This window comes from Clupea harengus, unplaced genomic scaffold, assembly GCF_900700415.2.
Source record: "Clupea harengus unplaced genomic scaffold, Ch_v2.0.2, whole genome shotgun sequence".
Classification (NCBI taxonomy): Eukaryota; Metazoa; Chordata; class Actinopteri; order Clupeiformes; family Clupeidae; genus Clupea; species Clupea harengus.
The window spans coordinates 55,722-75,653 of NW_024879755.1; the positions used below are offsets into that span (position 1 = coordinate 55,722).

The 19,932-nt window shown below is 44.0% G+C and overlaps 3 protein-coding genes across 3 annotated transcripts; 1 reads left to right on the forward strand and 2 right to left on the reverse strand.

The window, feature by feature from the left end:
- Positions 1-4,723: 4,723 nt before the first annotated feature.
- LOC105902105 (FKBP prolyl isomerase 3) lies at positions 4,724-7,679 on the forward strand. The gene is made up of 7 exons (XM_012829640.3): positions 4,724-4,869; positions 5,262-5,363; positions 5,466-5,567; positions 6,110-6,245; positions 6,579-6,646; positions 7,028-7,125; positions 7,380-7,679. Exons 1-7 carry the CDS (start codon positions 4,765-4,767, stop codon positions 7,432-7,434), a joined length of 666 nt encoding a protein of 221 aa, XP_012685094.1. The 5' UTR covers positions 4,724-4,764; the 3' UTR covers positions 7,435-7,679.
- A 2,311-nt stretch (positions 7,680-9,990) lies between these two features.
- On the reverse strand, positions 9,991-12,362 carry LOC105902116 (FAU ubiquitin like and ribosomal protein S30 fusion a). The gene is made up of 5 exons (XM_012829651.3): positions 12,257-12,362; positions 11,424-11,506; positions 11,015-11,159; positions 10,646-10,701; positions 9,991-10,186 (listed from the first exon to the last, which is right to left on the reverse strand). The coding sequence occupies exons 2-5, from the start codon at positions 11,496-11,498 to the stop codon at positions 10,061-10,063; spliced, it is 402 nt and encodes a 133-aa protein (XP_012685105.3). The 5' UTR covers positions 11,499-11,506; positions 12,257-12,362; the 3' UTR covers positions 9,991-10,060.
- Positions 12,363-13,474: 1,112 nt separating this feature from the next.
- On the reverse strand, positions 13,475-19,683 carry LOC122130236 (pre-mRNA-processing factor 39-like; the record flags this gene model as incomplete). The annotated part of the gene is made up of 10 exons (XM_042704889.1): positions 13,475-13,975; positions 14,422-14,524; positions 15,404-15,478; positions 15,815-15,999; positions 16,613-16,881; positions 17,519-17,645; positions 18,143-18,307; positions 18,449-18,556; positions 19,023-19,188; positions 19,481-19,683. Coding segments are annotated over 10 exons (1,485 nt in total), but the record flags the coding sequence as incomplete, so codon positions are not given.
- Between the last annotated feature and the right edge of the window lie 249 nt (positions 19,684-19,932).

Below are 19,932 nucleotides of genomic sequence, written 5' to 3' on the forward strand. Positions count from 1 at the left end.
GGCAGAGGAAGAGGAAGAGGAAGAGGAAGAGGAGGAGGAGGAGGAGGACAGAGAGCGAGAGAGAGGAGAACGTGGTCAAAGAGGCCACGCAAGGAGCATTATTTCGGATGACATAAGAGCAACTTTGGTGGACCATGTCATAAACCATGGCCTGACTATGAGGGAAGCTGGGCAGAGAGTCCATCCTAATCTAAGCCGCTTCACAGTTTCATCCATAATAAGGACATTCCGACTGGAAAACAGGTATGTCTTCAACTCTCTACTCTACTCAGAATGTATCTAGAGTATTTACAGTACTGTACCATATCACGTTACTGTATCACATGTATTGTATTCCAGGGTGGCTAATGCTCCTTTTTCAACAAAAGTGGTAGTTTTGTGAAACATACCGTGATAACGTGTTGAGATGTTTCAGTACTGTGTATGGTAAATACAGTAAAGTTCAGTATACACAGTACTGTAAAAAAGAAGCAAACGAGAACAATTTGTGGTTGCATTTTTCTACAGAATGGCTAGAAGACCTACTGGGGTTGGACGCCAACGCCTGTTCACCCAACAGCAGGAACTTGCCATAGTGAACTTAGTCAGAGCAAACAATGCAATCCGTCTCCTCCAGCTACAGCAACAAATACTTGCAGATGGGCAAGTATTCAACAACATAAATCGAGTAAGCATTACAACTATCAGACGGATCTTGGTAAAGCACAACATGACCATGAAGCAACTGTACAGGGTCCCATTTGAGAGGAACGGTGTCAGGGTCAAAGAACGTCGACATGAATATGTACAGGTATGTGTCAGTCCTTTACATATACAATAAAGAATGGGTGCAGTCCAGTAACAGATGAATATGTACCACTGGATTAGTACCACATAGATACATTCAGGTACCTGTGTGGTGGGGTGGGTCGGTTCTGTATATGTAGTAGTGTAAGTGTGTGCTTTGAGTAAAGCCATCCACAATATGTATTTTTTGTTACGGAGAATCTTGGACATGGATGGAGCTGCCCAGCTGCATGAATGTATTTACATTGACGAGGCTGGATTCAACCTTAGCAAAAACGGACGACGGGGACGTAATCTAATTGGCCAAAGGGCAATTTTGCACGTCCCGGGGCAGCGCGGGGGAAACATCACATTGTGTGCTGCCATAAGTCTTCGAGGGCTACTGCACCATCATGCCAAACTGGGTCCCTATAATGCGCAACACATAATCACATTTCTAGATGCACTTCATGATGCAGTTGTACAGGATGGACCAGAGCAGCCCAGGTTTGTTGTTGTCTGGGATAATGTAAGTTTCCATCGGGCTGCTCTGGTCCAGAACTGGTTCACCAACCATGATCAATTTGAAGTTCTGTACTTGCCCCCTTACTCGCCATTTCTAAATCCTATAGAGGAATTCTTTTCCGCTTGGAGATGGCGCGTATATGACCACCAACCACATGCCCGTATGCCTCTTCTGCAGGCAATGGAACAGGCCTGCGGAGACATCGAGGTGAGGTCAATCCAGGGATGGATTCGCCACACAAGGGGATATTTTCCCCGATGCTTAGCGAGAGAAGACATTGCTTGTGATGTTGATGAGATCCTGTGGCCAGACCCCAACAGACGGCAGGATCCATAAGCCCACTTGCGCACAATTGTGTTTTTCTGTGTTTACAGTAGTGTATTGTTTGTTTTATTTTTGATTTAACTGAATTTACTGTACTGTAAAATATACTAATGTAATGATTTTGAGTTCAGTATTTCATTTTTTTGGTTGTTGTGAAAACATGCCCTCTATGGAACTGAATAAAAACATTGAAAACAAAAGACTGCAGTTTTTTATATAAAGTAGACTAGTGTGTTGCTGCTGATCTGAAAGTGTATTCATATGATGCAAGTGGGTATCATTTTGTCATCAGAGTGACATTTTGACAAAGTATTGTTAGGTTTTGATAGCAGAGTTTCAATTTGACATAGATGCGAATGGTTTATTTCCCAGTGTTTTGTCTTATTTGCTTGTGTGTAGAGTTTTGACACAATGAGCCAAATTTAGCAAAACGTGTGTAAGCAATAGGCAAAAACTGTAATGCCTCAAAAACTAAGGAAATAGTTGTGGACTTGAGAAGGAGGCCTAACACCAAAGCCTTAGTTAATATATTTGACCAGCCCATAACCCTTACAGACTTCTTTGCATTTCTGGGCTCTTACATCAGCTAAAATATGAAATGGGATATTAACACCACCCATCTTATCAAAAAAGCCCAACAAAGACTGTATTTCCTTAAACAACTGGAAAAGTTTCGTGTGAAAAAACACCTTTTGGTGCTCTTCTAGAAAGCCACATCACCGCATCAATCACTGTCTGGTATGGAAGTTCTGACACTCTAGAGAGAGAGTGGTCACCAAAGCCTCCAACATTATTGGTTGTGACCTTCCATCAGTCCTCTCCTTGTATGCTGAGAGCAGCAACGTGCAAAGAAAATAATCAGAGACTGAAGCCCATCAAAGCCATGACTTTTTTGAACTGCTGCCTTCTGGAAGACGCTACAGATCCATGCAAGCTGGAACGACGCGCCTCAATAACAGCTTCTTCCCCTCTGCTATCAGACTCCTGGGGGGTATTCCACGGGCGTGGTTTAGTGTCAAACCTTGAGTGTCAAAACCCGTTGTTTTGCTAGGAGAATGAACCAATGGGGGTTCTTTTATTAGGAGGTTTACCACTTACTCTGAGTTAACTTATCCAGGTTTGTCACTAAACCACGTACGTGGAATACCCCCCTGAACTCCAAAAGCTGACTCTTTTTCTTTTTTCTACCCCCATCTCCACCCACCTTATTGGACTGAGCTACCTATGACAAAAATAATACCACCAACATTGTTGTGTGGTAATTGTTGTGTGGCAATAAAGTTGTATCTATCTATCTATCTATCTATACAATGACTGTAAAGAAACTAGAACATGACCTGGTGCGTGTTCAATCTGAAAACTGTGCAACTGTGTTTTGCTCCGGGGTTGAACAACATGTTTCCTCCAAACGGTGTTTTGAGGTGTTTTCTCTTGTTTGGAGGGTGTGTCAGAGGTGTAACCCAATCAAACGGTGTTTTGAGGTGTTTTCTCTTGTTTGGAAGGTGTGTGTGTGTGTGCGTGTGTCAGAGGTGTAACCCAACTAGCAGTGACATGTAAATGAACCCCGCCAAAAGAGAACGGAAAGATTGGCCTTCTCAGCTGCCGTAGTTGGAACGCTTGCATAACTCAACACGGTGTTCAACGCACCATCATTTTGCACCATCAATAAACATGTAGCTACTTTTTGTGAGGGTTGAATGTGCTTCTGATCCTTGGGGCAGCACGGTGGCTCACAGCAAGAAGGCCCTGGGTTCGCATCCCGGTCCTTCCAGGTCGTTCCAGGTCCTTTCTGTGTGGAGTTTGCATGTTCTCCCCGTGCCTGCGTGGGTTTACTCCGGGTACTCCGGTTTCCCCCACCATCATAAAGACATGCATTGCATTGTATGAATATGAATGAATGTTGGTGGTGGTCGGAGGGGCCGTTGGCGCTGATTGGCAGCCACGCTTCTGTCAGTCTGCCCCAGGGCAGCTGTGGCTACTGAGGTAGCTTACCACCACCGGTATGACTGTGTGTGTATGACTACTGGACTCTGGACTCTGTAAAGCGACTTCGGGTATATAGAGAAGCGCTATATAAAATTGAATTGATTGATTGATTGATTGAACAACAACAATCAACACAGTGCTGAACCTTAAACAGTCAACAACAACAATCAACACAGTGCTGAACCTTAAACAGTCAACAACAACAATCAACACAGTGCTTTATGAGAAGGAGGAGTAATCAACACAGTGCATTATGGGAAGGAGAAGGAGGAGTAATCAACACAGTGCATTATGGGAAGGAGAAGTAATCAACACAGTGCATTATGGGAAGGAGGAGTAATCATCACAGTGCATTATGGGAAGGAGGAGTAATCAACACAGTGCATTATGGGAAGGAGGAGTAATCAACACAGTGCATTATGGGAAGGAGGAGGAGGAGTAATCAACACAGTGCATTATGGGTACGGGAAGGAGGTGTGTGATTTATCGGCTTTAAGATGCCGCATTTGCCCTACTCACTTTTGATCTCATTTTGATGTGTGGAATAGTGTGTGCGTCATCAGAAGTGTTATTGAAATCATATATGTTATAGGCAAAACTGCCTCTTTAACTTCTGTTTAACTGGGATTTTGCAATGCAAAGAATGCTTGATAATATTTTATGCAATGCATTTCATAGATTTTGGTTTTCAACTACCCAACCTCTCCAAATTCACACAATTCTTTTGCTTGTTATTTTGATATAATACACTCCTTTCCAGTTAGTTTGGTTATAATAACTACCAATTACAGATGGTTTTACAAAATAACAAATACAAATGATTTATTCTTGTGATTAATTTTATATAATATTGTATATATTATGTAATGGCATGTAAAAGGCTAAACATGACATACTAGGTTTTTGCAACGACATTATGCTTTTATTCTGAAATAAATGGTATGTACTTTTATTTCTTCATTCCAGTGACTTAACATTAAATAAACGCTCTTGTGGTGATCCTCTACTGATCAAGATATTGAAAAAAATGTCAACAAAATATGAATTGATCGTATGATTCAAATCGAGGGCAAAGATTGTAACACAGTCATTCATTATTTAGATGTGTAATTTCGAGTCAGTTCTCTTGCGCAGGGTCAAAGTTCATAGAGTAAACTTGTAAGATGGCTGCTGAACCGACGAGGGAATGGAGCGATGAGCAGCTCAATAATGATGATCTCGCCAAGAAAGACATTATAACGTTTATACAGGATAACGCTGCACACTCGGTATGGTTCACACATGGTTACCGCAAAACGGTGTCCAAACAATGCACGGTAGACTTTTAAACCGTATGTAGCTTTTCGCTACCTACCCGGCTACACATGCTAGCTCGGTATCTAGCTGCGTTGTGTCCGCATGGGGGTTAGGTTTCGAGTTTGCTGCATGCAGGAATTAGTGTTAGGAAATCTGACTAGCTTTGCAAACGCTTCCTATAAATAATGCTGTGTGATTTTACACTTTATTACGGGTATGGGAAGTGTATCTCTAGCCGGTGTATGCTCTCTGTAGCTGGTGTATGTGTTTCAGCTTTGTGTTCCTTGACACTTAAACCAAATCTTGCCTTAATTAAGTTCACGTTATTCTGACTGTAGAAAATGTGTTTTTTTCCCCCCTCCAGTTTCTTTCTGAACACAAGCTACTGGGAAACCTAAAGAATGTTGCAAAAACCGCGAAAAAAGAACAGCTAATCGTAGCCTACAACCAGCTTTTTGAGACCAAGGTAGGTGTTCTAAAGACGCACGTTGTCTGAGTCACCCGCACTGCATTCCATATCATGGTGGTCCTTGTCCGCCTGAAGTAACCCTTGCATTTGTTTGAGAAGAGATTTAAAGGCGATGAATCGGTTGAGGAGGTGACCCAAAACGTGAAAGATGTGAAGATCGACGACAAGCCCAAAGAGGAGAAAGTGGAGGCCGTTTATGAGGTATTATCTCTATTCTAGTTTGCTCATATCCTTTGATTATATGCAAATACTGTTATTTCAATGCAGGGAATATATAAGCCTAATTGAGACTGACACTTGATGGAGATACACAAGAATACTATATGTACTTTTTTAAATTTGAAATCTGTTCATCAGCAGACTAATATGAAATATGCTCATCAGTATACCATAACCTGGACACATGGCCACAAAGGCTTTCTGTAAGCCAGTCTTGGGGAACAACCTGGGCAGTTTCACAAGAGACTTCTGAGCTTTCTCGGTGAGCACCTCCCCGTAACTAATCAGACAGAAAAAGATGTTGAAGAGCGTTGATTTGGACCGCCATGATGTCCATGAAAAAGTAGTGCTTCGGAATGTGCCGCGGTGAAACAGGAGGGAATAACCGCAAGAGGCTGCCATTTCAGCCACACATGTCTCTCAACACCCACTATCACGTCTTGCACATTGTGGCTTCAAGCGTCTAATGTCCGTCCTTGTGGCTTCAAATGTCTAATGTCTGTCCTCCGTCCTTGTTTTGACAGGGTCCCCCAAAGTACACCAAGTCTGTCCTGAAGAAGGGAGACAAGGTCCACTTCCCCAAGAAAGGCGACACCATAGGCTGCTGGTACACGGGGACTCTAGAGGACGGGACCGTGTTTGACACCAACATCCCCGCAGGTATGACTCAAATATGAGCTACCTACGCTGCTCTGTAGATGTGCTACCTACGCTGCTCTGTAGATGGCAGGTTGGCCTGTAGATGCGCCAAGGGCAGCTGCTAGTGGAGAAATGTTTCATGTGTTTTTATTTTGGTCTTCCATGCTCATAAAGAAACTAACCCACCATGTGACTTAAAAATGGAAGTAGACTTACTGATACAACCAGACTTACCTGTTACTTGCCTGTTGCAATAGGCCAATACATAATGGTGAAGATATCCGAGTATGTGTAGGAAATGATGGACGCCAGTAATGGAGTACGTTTTAACTGAAATGTTTGACACCCCTGTAGTTGCCAGAAAGAAGAGGCAGACAAAGCCACTGCTCTTTAAAGTGGGACTGGGCAGAGTCATCCGAGGGGTAAGATCTTTGATTCTCCCCCATCACAACTCTCCCACTCTCACCAACTCTCTCAGTTTGCCAGTAAATGTAAATCAGTAAATAATCAGTAGATTATCTGTTTACTTTAAAATTATACTGGCCATGTTTGATGTTTGATGTAAGATGTCAGAATTGTATAGTATTCAAGCATAGTGGAGTTTACTACTACACACACACACACACACTCACACACACACACACCCATGCTCCTCCAGCTGTCTGAGTTACTGAGAATAACAGTAATCGACCTGTGATTGGTTCAGAAACTAAGGGTCCCCTAAGCCATTCATAACTCATTTGTGTTGTTGAGAAGCATCCTTCATGGAGAGAACACCTCTGATTCTGTCTTCACTCACACAGTGGGATGAAGCCCTGCTGACGATGAGCAAAGGCGAGACGGCCCAGGTGGAGATCGAGTCCGAGTGGGCGTACGGGAGGAAGGGCTTGCCAGACAATAAGTATCCTTTACTGTTAGGGTGGAACGGGAAGTACAACACCGCACGCACACACACGCGCACAAACACGCACGCACACACTCACACGCACTCACACGCACACCAGTCCCATGATTCCTAGTTCTCTTCCAGGTGGTAAACTGCCCTTCTTGTGTTTCAGTCCTTTCTCTTGATGATTTGTTTTGTCTTCACTTATAGACCCTCAGTGGTCAGCCAGTCAGATATATACGTATATACCTTAACCCACATGAACCCAGAATTCCACCACATGCCAAACTCAATTTTGAAATTGAGTTGGTGTCCATCGATTAACCATGGAAACTATGAATTCTCCCAGCATGCACTATTCTGACTGACGAAACAAAGGATTGATGTCCATTCCAGATGATCACCAGTGAGTCGCTGAGCATACGCCTGCTTTCAGTGTGTTATATAACTGAGTATTGTTGCTTTTTGGGAACTGAAGTTATCTCCAGCTATCAGTCCGTGGTTACATGTCAAATGTGTTGCATGTCTACCACATTGTACAGCTGAATAAAAAAAAAAAAGTTTGCTTATTTTGTGGTGTTGTCATTTTAAGTGCTTGATGCTCAAATATTCAGCGTTTTATAGGACTACAGCTAAATGAGTGTTGGTGGCTATGCCCACATGCAGAAGTCGGCTACCTGAGAAATCGGCTACCTGGGCATTGGGATTTCTGTATCATATAAAACATTGTCTATGTAAAATAGAACACATGGGCGGTTCAGTTTATATTACATTAGTGTTCTATTTAAATCAAAATATACATATGACGTTTCTGGGGTTTCGTCATAGATTCTAGCAAGGAAGTGACTAGTGGTATCAGAACTAGAATGAATATGATAGAAATGATCTATGTCCCAAATATTGGAGACTCATTCAGAGTGATGAATAACCAAGGTCCAGGTTTTATTCTTTCAATGATGTGCACCAGAGGAGGAGAGAGAGTTCGATTTCACTGAGTGTAGTTCCACCTAATCTCTTTCACTGACTCTCCTTTGGAAAGCCACAGGCGTTTAACTCTTGGCAAGCAAGGTGGGGGTGTATCCCTAAAATGCTAACTATTATCTGGGAGTCACCAGGTCTGAGACCCCATCTGTTCACAGGGAACACAGAGGTGTCAGGGCTCCAGCAACGATCAAAGGCTCAAGATATCTGCATGAGCTTGAGGAAAGACGTGGTCAGATTCAGAATACACATGGTAATCTTTCCACTTCTCACGTTCTCCAAGTACCACCCAAATTACCACTAGGAATAAGATGCATTGAATTATTGACTATGGAATATATTTAATAAACTAACGCTTAATTTCTACTCCCTTCAATGACTAGTATCTGTAACCAGTATCATCACAAATTATACAAATGGCCCGAGCCCCATGTCCTGGCCCATCCACTGGCAAGTGGAACGGATGCAACTGGTCATTAAATGCAAACACACTACAGCCTTCCATCATTATATATTCCGTGACTAGATTTCCACACAACCACACATTTCATTTTTAAGACGGTCATCCCTAGCATTCTAACCCTAAATTACACGTATGTGTTGTTTGCAGGTTTCATATAAGCATTAACAATTATCATATGTTGAGCACTAACACTGTAGTGCTTGGGAAACTACTGGTGTGCAGCTGTAGTAGAATTTGACATAAATGATCACTAATCGGCTTTGACCATATGAGCCTACGGTGGTTTAACATTCAGCTCACTGGTCGCTCCCAATGTGGAAAGGTGTGCAATATAACATTTTATAGATATTGACAAGGGGGTACCCCAAGGCTCTGTCCTTCGGCCCTTACTTTTCAGAATATATATTAATAAAATGGCCTCCACACTCACTCAGGTTCATGTTTATGCGGATGACAGAGTTCTGTTCTGTAGTGCTGACACCATAGACTCTGCTATAAATAGACTGCAGCTCTCCTTCCACATGCTAGAGAAGCAGTTAGGCAACCTGAAGCTAATTCTGAATTGTGCTAAAACAAAATGGATTATTTTTACTAAAGCTAGAAATGCTGATTTTAACAGTTTAAAACTCTGCTCTAGAAATGGTACCGCTCTGGAAAGGGTCACCAGCTATAAATACCTAGGCATTTGGAGCGATGAGAAGCTTGATTTTAAACCACGTGAATCATCTAAAAGCTTAGAACAAAATTGGGATTTTTCTATAGAAATAAGTGCTGCTTCACTTTCTAGGCAGAAAACGCATTATTGAGTCTGTTTTTGTATCAGTTTTAGACTATAGTGATGTTATATATGGGAATGCATCACAAAGCACACTGAAATTCCTGGATGTTGTATACCATTCTGCCCTGTTTCATCACTGGAGACCACTATGGCACACACACCCCACTGGAGACCGCTATGGCACACACCACTGTACTCTGTGCTCCCAGAGCTGGCTTTCCTTATATTTACCTCGTTACCCTCCATACCCGCTCCCAGAGCTGGCTTTCCTTATGTTGCCTCTAAATTGGGGAAGAGCTTTCTGTCATAAGGCACCCTACATTTGGAATGAGCTCCAAAAATTCCTTGAGGTTGTGCATTTAAATTATTAGGGAAATTCTCCAACCATATCTCCTTTACAACTGACTTCTCCTGCAGTGATTGTAACTGTTAGTTGCTATTATAAATATATATATATGCATATTTATTTCCACTTCAATGTATTCAATGTACCCTCGGCACCATTGTAAATGAGGGACTTTTTCCTCAATGTGTTTTCTGAGGGTTAAATAAATAAAAAGAATGCATTAGGCCAACAACTCTTTATCTTGTGTTAATGGTCCCATTCTCAAACTTTATTACTAACAAGCTGTAAAATGAAGAAGCATGTTACCCGTACTTCCAAATTATACTTTTATTGTGAACAGGAGTTTGGTCATGTTCTCCTTCGCTACCGGGCAGCAGAGCTCTTAGGAGTTGGCGTTGGGCCCCTTCTTCTTCCCGAAGGTGGGCACCACGTTGACGAAGCGACGGTTGTACTGGATACGACGCTTGGCACGGCCGGTCTTCTTCTTCTTCTTCTCTTGCTTGTCCACCTAAAGCAAAACAGACACAACGCCATTACACACACCATCAGGGGGACAATTAAAGAGGACGGCTTAAAGTCTTACTGTACATATCTTTATTTATTCACTTATTCCACTTTACATATGCACATACTCTGCACTTTTATTGCTATTTTGCACTTCTGGTTGGATGCTAAACTGCATTTCGTTGTCTCAGTACTTGTACTCTGTGCAATGACAATAAAGTCGAATCTAATCTAATCTTAAGGGCTGTAAAAACATGTTTTGCCTCGAGAGACCTGAGGGACCAAATAATGGGTTTGGAGACAGAAACTAAAATCCTATTGTGATGCTCAGAATGTATACATCTAACTGAAATGATAAAATGATTGAAGACACAATGACATTCCTGTACATGACAGCCATGTGACCTGTACACTCTTTAGCCAAATTGGTTGAGGTTGAGAAAAGAATGTTTTCAATACCCACCTTTGGTGTCTGTCCTCGTACTTTTCCGGCACGAGCCAAAGAACCATGGACTTTACCTGTGAGGCACACACACACACACACAAACAAACAAACAAACAAACAAACAAACAAACAAACAGTTAGTGACAGTAGAAAATAGTTGCCATTTACCCCGTTATGCACATTGGATAATCCGATTATTAGGTTTAAACACGCCTGAGCCTTTTATATTTGCACGGACACAAATAAAACCCATTAAAAGATACAGAATATTCTGATGCGTGTCTGAACTGTCCCGTGTGATGCTCATTACAATGTCATAGCGATCCCCTAGTGTCTGATGTAGATATTGCCTTGGCTGCATATGACTGATGGACATTACAAACTGACCTCCCAGAAGCCTGGCAACAACATCCAGGGTGCTGTGTTCAGTTACACCACACTCCAGCAGGGCGGTGCTGTCCTCCAGAGGGGTACCAGCCAGCAGCAGCACCTGATCCTCGACAGAGATGCCCTCCAAAGTCTGGACATGAGCCTGCAAACATCCCAAAGAGGTTAGTCAGTGGGGTCTCTGACATACTTAAGACATGCAAGAGCAGGTCTTGGAAGTGCACACCATCCACTAAGGTTTGTTAGCTTAAAACTAGACTTACAACCACAACTTGATAACGTGTTAATGAGCCACTAGCTTTAGACACTATTGGAGTTGTGCGAGTACACCTAATGAATTTGCTCTATAATAAGTGGTTTCGTGGACAGATTTAAAACAGCAGTCATAAGTAAGAGTACACCTTCTTACCTTGAGGTCGTGGACAGTCTCCTGTCCCGTCACCTCGAGGGTGTGTGTGTTCTGTGCGCGCAGGAAGAGCTGCATTGTGTTTGCTGAAAACAAGACATGCTGATGGTTAAACCACTGTTCATTGCCCTGTTATGGCCTACACCAACATTAAAGGTTGTCACTGCAGTCAAATTAAATTTGGTCGATTACCGCTGATGAGAACTTCCCCTGTAACTTCACTAGTTGCCGCAATCCAGTCGCTGACTTTTAGACCGGCATACTTGTTAACGTTACGTAACTACTTAAGTGTTTGTGCACGAATTGAGGCAACTACAGTCCAGTGCAAAGATCATTTAGCGGGCCAGAACAAGAACATATGGGATGGCTGAAACTATATCAAGCTACCAACTGGGCTCACGTAACCACCATGGCTGGGCAATTAGCTTAGCTGACAACTCAACTATTAGCTACTTCGTCAGGAGTGATGCATAGTCATAACATTTGAGTTCAACACACCAGATTGTGGGATGCAAGTTTGGCAACTGAAACTGGATGAATTTTAGTTTATTTTCATTATCAATAAAAGCGACTGGACTTCCTTGGTTAGCGTTCAAAGTGCGACATTAGCCATACAACTATGGTCTGTACTAACTCGCTGCTAACATGGCTAACGACGGATATCATGTGGTACACGCGGTACCAACAAATCAAATAAAATGGCGGAAAATAGGCATTTGTGACATTATTTACCCCCAGGAATGTTTCCTAAGCACACATACAACAAATTATTGAATAATATGTGTATATTATATCCAAAATAAGACCTCTAAATAGACAAATCCAACAGGCCTCACCTCGTTTGGTGCTAGTCGCTCCACACTTGACGAGAAAAGGACCTTAGAAACTTGGTTCGGCGCATGTGCAAACTAAAGAATCATGGGAATCTTTCTACGCAAAACCAAAGTCACGCCCAGTTCAGGCTGGACGTTGCCACAGCATCTGATGCCGCCTTCATTGATAATTGAGCATTAATAATATCCAGTAGTCTATGTGGTAATATGAGGAGAATGACATACCTACTGCTGTCCGTTACAATAACAGCCATGGTACATCAAAAAAGTGCTTAAAGACTCTTTTTAGCTATCATCTGTCTAATTAGTTCACTTGCTTGAGGCCCTACAGTCATAGTATTTGGCATTGTTATTGCCGTTGTTAATAGGTGCCTAATATTATTCCTTGAATTATTTTTCACTAGGCTTATTTCTATCATTTTTGTGTTTTTCTTTAGTTTTCTAAGATCTTTTTTTATGTTTTGTTAGACGCTTTGGAAAGCAGCGTCTGCTAAATACTATAACCATAATATTATTCAGCATTACAGGATATTGGTTGTCTTCTTGGTCGTTTCCAATACTATAACCATAATATTATTCAGCATTACAGGATATTGGTTGTCTTCTTGGTCGTTTCCAATACTATAACCATAATATTATTCAGCATTACAGGATATTGGTTGTCTTCTTGGTCGTTTCCAATACTATAACCATAATATTATTCAGCATTACAGGATTTTGGTTGTCTTCTTGGTCGTTTCCAATACTATAACCATAATATTATTCAGAATTACAGGATATTGGTTGTCTTCTTGGTCGTTTCCAATACTATAACCATAATATTATCCAGCATTACAGGATTTTGGTTGTCTTCTTGGTCGTTTCCAATACTATAACCATAATATTATTCAGAATTACAGGATATTGGTTGTCTTCTGTCGTTTCCATGTATTAGTGTATATGTAATTCACCAAGTGCAGTCAATGGTTAATAAATTCAGGAAACGATTCCTTCATTCAGCACTCCAGGTATAAATGCCATGGTCATTAAATGCCATTGTCAATGTCATTATCAGATTACATAGGCTCAACAAACTATATAATTCCAGGCATTTCCTGAACGATTCAACAACAGAGTATGTAACTTGTCATGTGCGGAATCTTTGCTTTCAGGAGTGCAAATCACATTTGTAAGGAACTCGTCATGAGTGTATTCATCATCAATGTACTTCAACACAAGAAATTAAGTGAGGATATCGATCACTTTATTATGAAAGTCAAAATAAAAAAACAAACCTCAGTCGTTTGCCCAGAAAAACACATTCAGGAGATGTTACAGACATGTCCGAGGTTCATTACATATTTCAATCTTCATCTTCAGATACAACTACATTTCCCCCCAAATTAGATTCTACTCCAGGTCAAACCAGTCTAAAAATCAAAAGCTGTATTTGCAACTTCACATACGAGGGAGAGGAGAGGAAAAGTAAAATAATTTGCACAAACACACATACATGCCAAATAAACACGGGTCGGATCAAAAGCTGATCAACAGGATGGCTGTGAGGGCGAGTCTGTGACTCAAAGCGGTTCAATAGGGTAAAAAATAGCCGCTTGCTCTGCGACCTCCAATCATTCGATCTCGTCATTCACGCTGAAATCATGTGGGGGGAGGGGGATAGTACTGGTTATACTGGCCATATTGGTTGTACTGTCCCCATGAGTTCTGGTAGTTGTTGTATTGCTGTGGAGAGACGAGAAGGGAGAGTTAGTCTCAGAAATTACAACAATCATGTCAAACATCTTCTAATTGTGGGAAACAGTCTGAAACATACAAGACTTTTTTTAAAAGCAGTCCATGATTCACTCTAGGGCTGTAGGTGACCGAACACGCAGGCCGACCGAAAGCGATAGAGTACTTTATTAACCACGGTACTTTATTTAACAAAGCACACGAACATGGCGACAGGAGAGCTTTCTTCCTAGTGCCAAAAGAAGGTCCACACCCACACAGACCCTTGAACTGCCATGTTATTGGATTCCTTGCACTGGAAGAAGCCATATGTAGTAATATTGCATATAATGGTGCATTGCAGTGGCCAAATGGCATATCGGACCACCTAAACTAAGGTCTTTTGCATGGCTTCACCTTGTAACAACATTTGACGGCCTTTTGCATGGAAGCCTCACCTGGTACCAGTTGTAGTTGTACGCTTGATTGTTGGCGTCTGACGTCATTTGACCGCCAGCGGAGTCGTCGGTTCTCTGTCTCTTGGAGTCGGGGCCTTCAGACCTGGGGGCCAACACAGGCAGCATTAACACCTTCACATTGTAGTTCCACGTTGGTGGAATGAACTACCTAGCACTACCAGAGCAGGGGCGTCCCTCTCTACCTTTAAGAAGTTTTTGAAGACCCAACTCTTCAGAGAGCACTTCTCGTCCTAACTGGCACTTCGACTAGTGCGTAACTTGCAATTACAGCAGTTACATTTCTGCACTTCTTTTTCTTTTTGTTGTATTTCTTATGTAAAGTAGTATTTATTGTTACACTAGGTCTCTATTGCTCGTAGCTTGACTATTCTCTCCCTTGTCCCTTCCCAGACAAAAGCGTCTGCTAAATGACTAAATGTAAATGTAATCTGGACCCACCCTACCACGTGTTTTACATTAATACCTTCAGACCTGGGGGCCAACACAGGCAGCATTAATACCTTCACATCTGGACCACGTGTTCTACATTAACACCTTCACATCTGGACCCACCCTACCACGTGTTTCACATCTGGACCCACCCTACCACGTGTTCTACATTAATACCTTCACATCTGGGGGCCAACGCAGGCAGCATTAACACCTTCACATCTGGACCCACCCTACCACATGTTTCACATCTGGACCCACCCTACCACGTGTTCTACATTAACACCTTCACATCTGGACCACGTGTTCTACATTAACACCTTCACATCTGGACCCACCCTACCTTTTACATTCATTTTGATGAATCGTTACAGCATCACTAACAATTGACATTGGCTCTGTAAAGTGCCTTGAGGCAATTAGGCCACACAACTACATATGCTTTTTGGCTCTGGTATATCTACGCACTACAATACTTGCAACATAACTCTAAAGGGGACAGTTGATCAAAGTTAACCGGCACGGCACGTACCCATTCTCCGCTTTCCTCTTGGTGGAGTCGTTCTCTTTCAAGAGCTTCTGATGTTCCTCATATGCCGCTACAAGACTGAAAAGAAGAAGTGTGTGGGGCAAAGGAAACCGGTTACTTCCTGCAACTAACAATGCTTCATGATAATAGTTCTAATGTTGATTAAAACATGACAACGATGACACGACAGCGGTCCGATAGCTGGCTAACATTTTCTCAGTAATGCACAATCATTCCTTAAAACATGGGAGAGGATGTTACTGAGATATTTGGTAGTCTGCTTTACCATTAGGAATACTCGGATGCACAACGCTGGCGTTAATACATCACAACTTCAGGTCAAATCAGAGTGATGTTTTAGGGTGAGCTGTAGAAAGGTCCTTTGATCACACACACACACACACACACACTTACATATTGATGTCGCTACCGAAGTCCTCCAGGAACTCCACCTTGCGCTGGGAGAAGGTCAGGCGGGCCTCCAGGGGCATGGGGCTGGTCAGGGCGCGGTCGAAACAGGCCACGATGTCCGCCTCGTTCTGCTGCACGTCCCCACTGTACTCCAGCTCCAGCAGATTCAGATACAGCTTTGGGCTGGTCTGCACACACACACACACACAGATGGGCGTTAATGAAAGAATGCAGGTCTAGTGCCTGGTCCGTCGATGAATCCTATTCCTCTCTTTGATAATGCCAGATATCCCTCTCAGTCACACCCAATTGTTCTCTATAAAATCACCAGGTATTTTTCCATAACCTCACCTGGTCTCCGGAGAGAGACTAGGTTGAGATCACAGAAGATGATGTCACAGTCTCACCTGGTCTCTTCTCAGGTTTCTCTGTAATCTCCACCTTATCTCTCTCTCCAAGATCTCACCAGGTATTTTTCCATGACCACACCTGGTCTCTAACCTTTCCTCGTGTGTCTCTGTAAGCTCTACCTGCCTTCTCTGTGGTCTCACCTGGTCCTTCTCCATAACCATACCTGGTCTCTTAACCATTCCCAGTGTCCCTATAAGCTCTACCTGCCTTCTCTGGTCTCACCTGGTCCTTCTCCATAACCATACCTGGTCTCTTAACCATTCCCAGTGTCCCTATAAGCTCTACCTGCCTTCTCTCTGGTCTCACCTGGTCCTTCTCCATAACCATACCTGGTCTCTTAACCATTCCCAGTGTCCCTATAAGCTCTACCTGCCTTCTCTCTGGTCTCACCTGGTCTTTCTCCATGGCCTCCAGGAGCACCTTCTTGGCCTTTCCCAGGCTCCTCTGCACCTTCATCAGCTGCCGCGCCAGCTTCACGGCGTAGAACGACGTCTCGCCTGCGTTCTTCCCGTTCTGCATGGCGTCGCGCAGCAGCGCCTCTGCCTCGTCCAGGTTGCCGTGGCGACGCTCCAGACTGACCCGTCGCAGTCTCACCATGGCGAGACCCGGCACCAGCTCCTCCAGGGCCTTCAGGATGCGACGAGCCTCCTCTATGATCCCTATAAGGAAGAGGATAAATACATCATGTGTCCAACAGGTTCACTTTCCCTCCACTGCAGATGAGCTTGGTCAGGAATCTGAGGAATATATTTTCAGCCAGTTTGAGTCCTTAGAACCACAAACCCTTTCCTACTAACCCTGATCTGACACTAACACCTTCTTCCTACTGCTCATATAAGCCTGGACTTACGCATCAGTGCATCGGCATAATTTAAGATTCAGTCCGTGATTCTGGTGAAAAGTGGTTGATATTAGAGCTCAACAGCCAATCAAATCATAGCCCCGGCTTCCGCGCTCCTGAAGCAACATGTTGATTGGCTGGAAATGGTTATGGCTCAGTTGTAGCCACCGTGTTTGTTTCCTCTTTAACAGAGCCAGGACTGTACAAACCCCAGAGGTCTTTACTTTTGAGTGATTTGGGTTCGAATCATGGAAGGCATCTTATATATATATATCCCATGTCTCCCCTGAGGGACCAACAAACAGTTTGTGTTTGCAGAACATAAAGCTGTATTCAACATGCTCCCTTTTGAACCCCGTCTCTGGCGTCCTGCAAACACCTACAGAAGCTAGAGGCCAATTTCACTGGTCGATTTACTGCACATCACAAAAAAAAAAAAAAACTCAAACCCTTACCCTGTTGCTCCTCGAACGCAGCCCAGAGGAGGTGCACGGCTGGCTTCTTGGGGAGGTGGATGGTGCAGGCCTTCTTGTACACATGCCTCACTCCCTCGATGCTGTATCCTTCTAAATACTGTGCATACTTCAAGAGTTCAAGAGAGACAACAGGAGGCAGAAGCAAAGTGATGGAGGAGAGGAGAGGAAGAAGAAGGAGGAGGAGGAGGAAGAGAGACAAGGAAGAGGGGAATGGAAAAAAAAAAACACACTTGAGTTTTTCTTCCGAGTCCCTGCCCTCGTGAATTTCCATTGACAAGATCGTGTTTAGAATTTCTTTTTAAACCCATCAGCACCTTCATGGAACCAATAAGATAAGTTTCTGTAAGGTAGTGGGGACACGGAGAGATGCAACGTAGTTGGCAAATGCTGGAGTCAAATCTTGTGTGGCAAGCTGGCCAGCCCCTAATACAACAGATACAGTCAAATATCAACGTTACACGCAAAGAGTGAAGGATGTCTTGTTTTTTTTTGTGCTTAGTTTTCTGTTTTGTTTGTTGTTGTTTTGTAGTGAGGAAGTGAAATCGATTTGGTGGAAGGGTGTGGGGGAAGGGGGATGGTCACCAAGAGAGAAGTGACATTTACCTTCATCCAGAACTCCTCGTACAGGGCACAGGCGATCAGGCAGCGCTCGAACAGAACCACCGCCCGCTCCGGAGTCCCGTTCTCCAGCTCGAAGTCCAAATACTCCCGCCAGTTGGTCAGCTGGGTTTTCTCTAAAGCCTTCACGTGAAAGTAGGGCCGCTTAATCTAGAGAGAGGCGAGGCAGGGTCAGTCACAGTCTTACACTATGAATTCAAATATCGGAGGCGGATAGAAACTAAACATTCACTGTGAGAACACACACACACACACACACACACACACACACACACACACACACACACTCACCCCTTCCTCGAAGGCCCATCTCTTGCTGACTTCGTGCTCATTGTGATTGAAAATCTCCTGCCGCGACTCGATGACCTTGTGCCGCATGTTCTCAATCTCAGTCACGCGCTAGAGAGACCAAAACAGAACCACAGATGGAGATCACCAGACGCTAAGCAATGGCAGGAACGTGTGTTTATCATCACGTGTCCAATCAGAAGTGCGGTGAAATCTGAAGAGTCCAGCTACCCAAAGAGTTACCATCAGTTAGCACCATGTACTGGCATGGCAAGCAACATGTTGCCATCTTGAGGGAAGGGGGTGTGCAGTAAGTGCGCACACATCAGCTGTAGGCCCAAGCTCAGGTGCTGAAGGGGGATAGAGACGTGTCAGTTTCACAACGCTCCGCAAACCCTTATAACACAGGGCAGGGGAGGAAGGGGGGGTCACTGACTGGAAGTCAATCTGAAGGTAGCATAAGATACTTAGTCTCCATGCCTGCTCAGAGTAGGGTGTTTTCATGATTAGTGCGGGGGTGTTCAGACGCGTCTGAAGCACCGGGCCCCCCACACGGATCAGATGGTTTGGCCCTTACCTTGGCAGGGTCGGGGAGGTCCTCCACTCCGGGGGGAAGTTCTTCACTGGGCGTCTCTCCCTCCCCGTTGGTTGTGCTGGCAGCGGCAAGCTCCACCCTCAGCTGCACAAACTCGGTCTCAGACAGGAAGTGCTTGGGGTTGTTGTTCTGCACGTGGTCTTTAAACCTTAAAGGTCAAAGGTCAAAGCAAAACACACACAAAGGACATCATTAGGTTCAATTCTGGCAAGAACAGTAGCACAGCAAGAGAATCACAATTACTGAAAATGTGCGATGCCGCTTCCGAATAAAAACGCATCATATACTATCCACTGCTAAACGCAGCCGGAGACGGGAGGTGACTGGAAGGCTTAGAGTTGCTCCAAACCCAAAGCAGAGCAAAGCCCCGAAAAAGCTCTGGCTTGGTCTCCGCCCTCGGCTGCCATATTGCACCCATGTGCCTCAGAAACGGTGCCTACCTCTGGAAGTGCTGGGAGTAGAGCTGCGTGGGGATGCCCAGGATGCGGTCGTAGACGGCCGTGACGTTGGCCAGCTTCTCCTGCTCCGTCTCCCAGTTCACGTAGGCCTCCCACAGGCGGTCTGAGCGGAAGTCCGTCCCCGCTGCCAGCACAGCATGCTCGTAGGTCCTGCAGAGGCATGGGAGACCAGTCAACACCACTACAGCATGTGAGACCAGTCAACACCACTACAGCATGTGAGACCAGTCAACACCACTACAGCATGTGAGACCAGTCAACACCACTACAGCATGGGAGACCAGTCACCACGACTACAGCATGGGAGACCAGTCAACACCACTACAGCATGTGAGACCAGTCAACACCACTACAGCATGTGACACCAGTCACCACTACATTGCCACGGCCAATGAGAACTAACACCCGTATCTGCAGCAAGGACACCACACTGC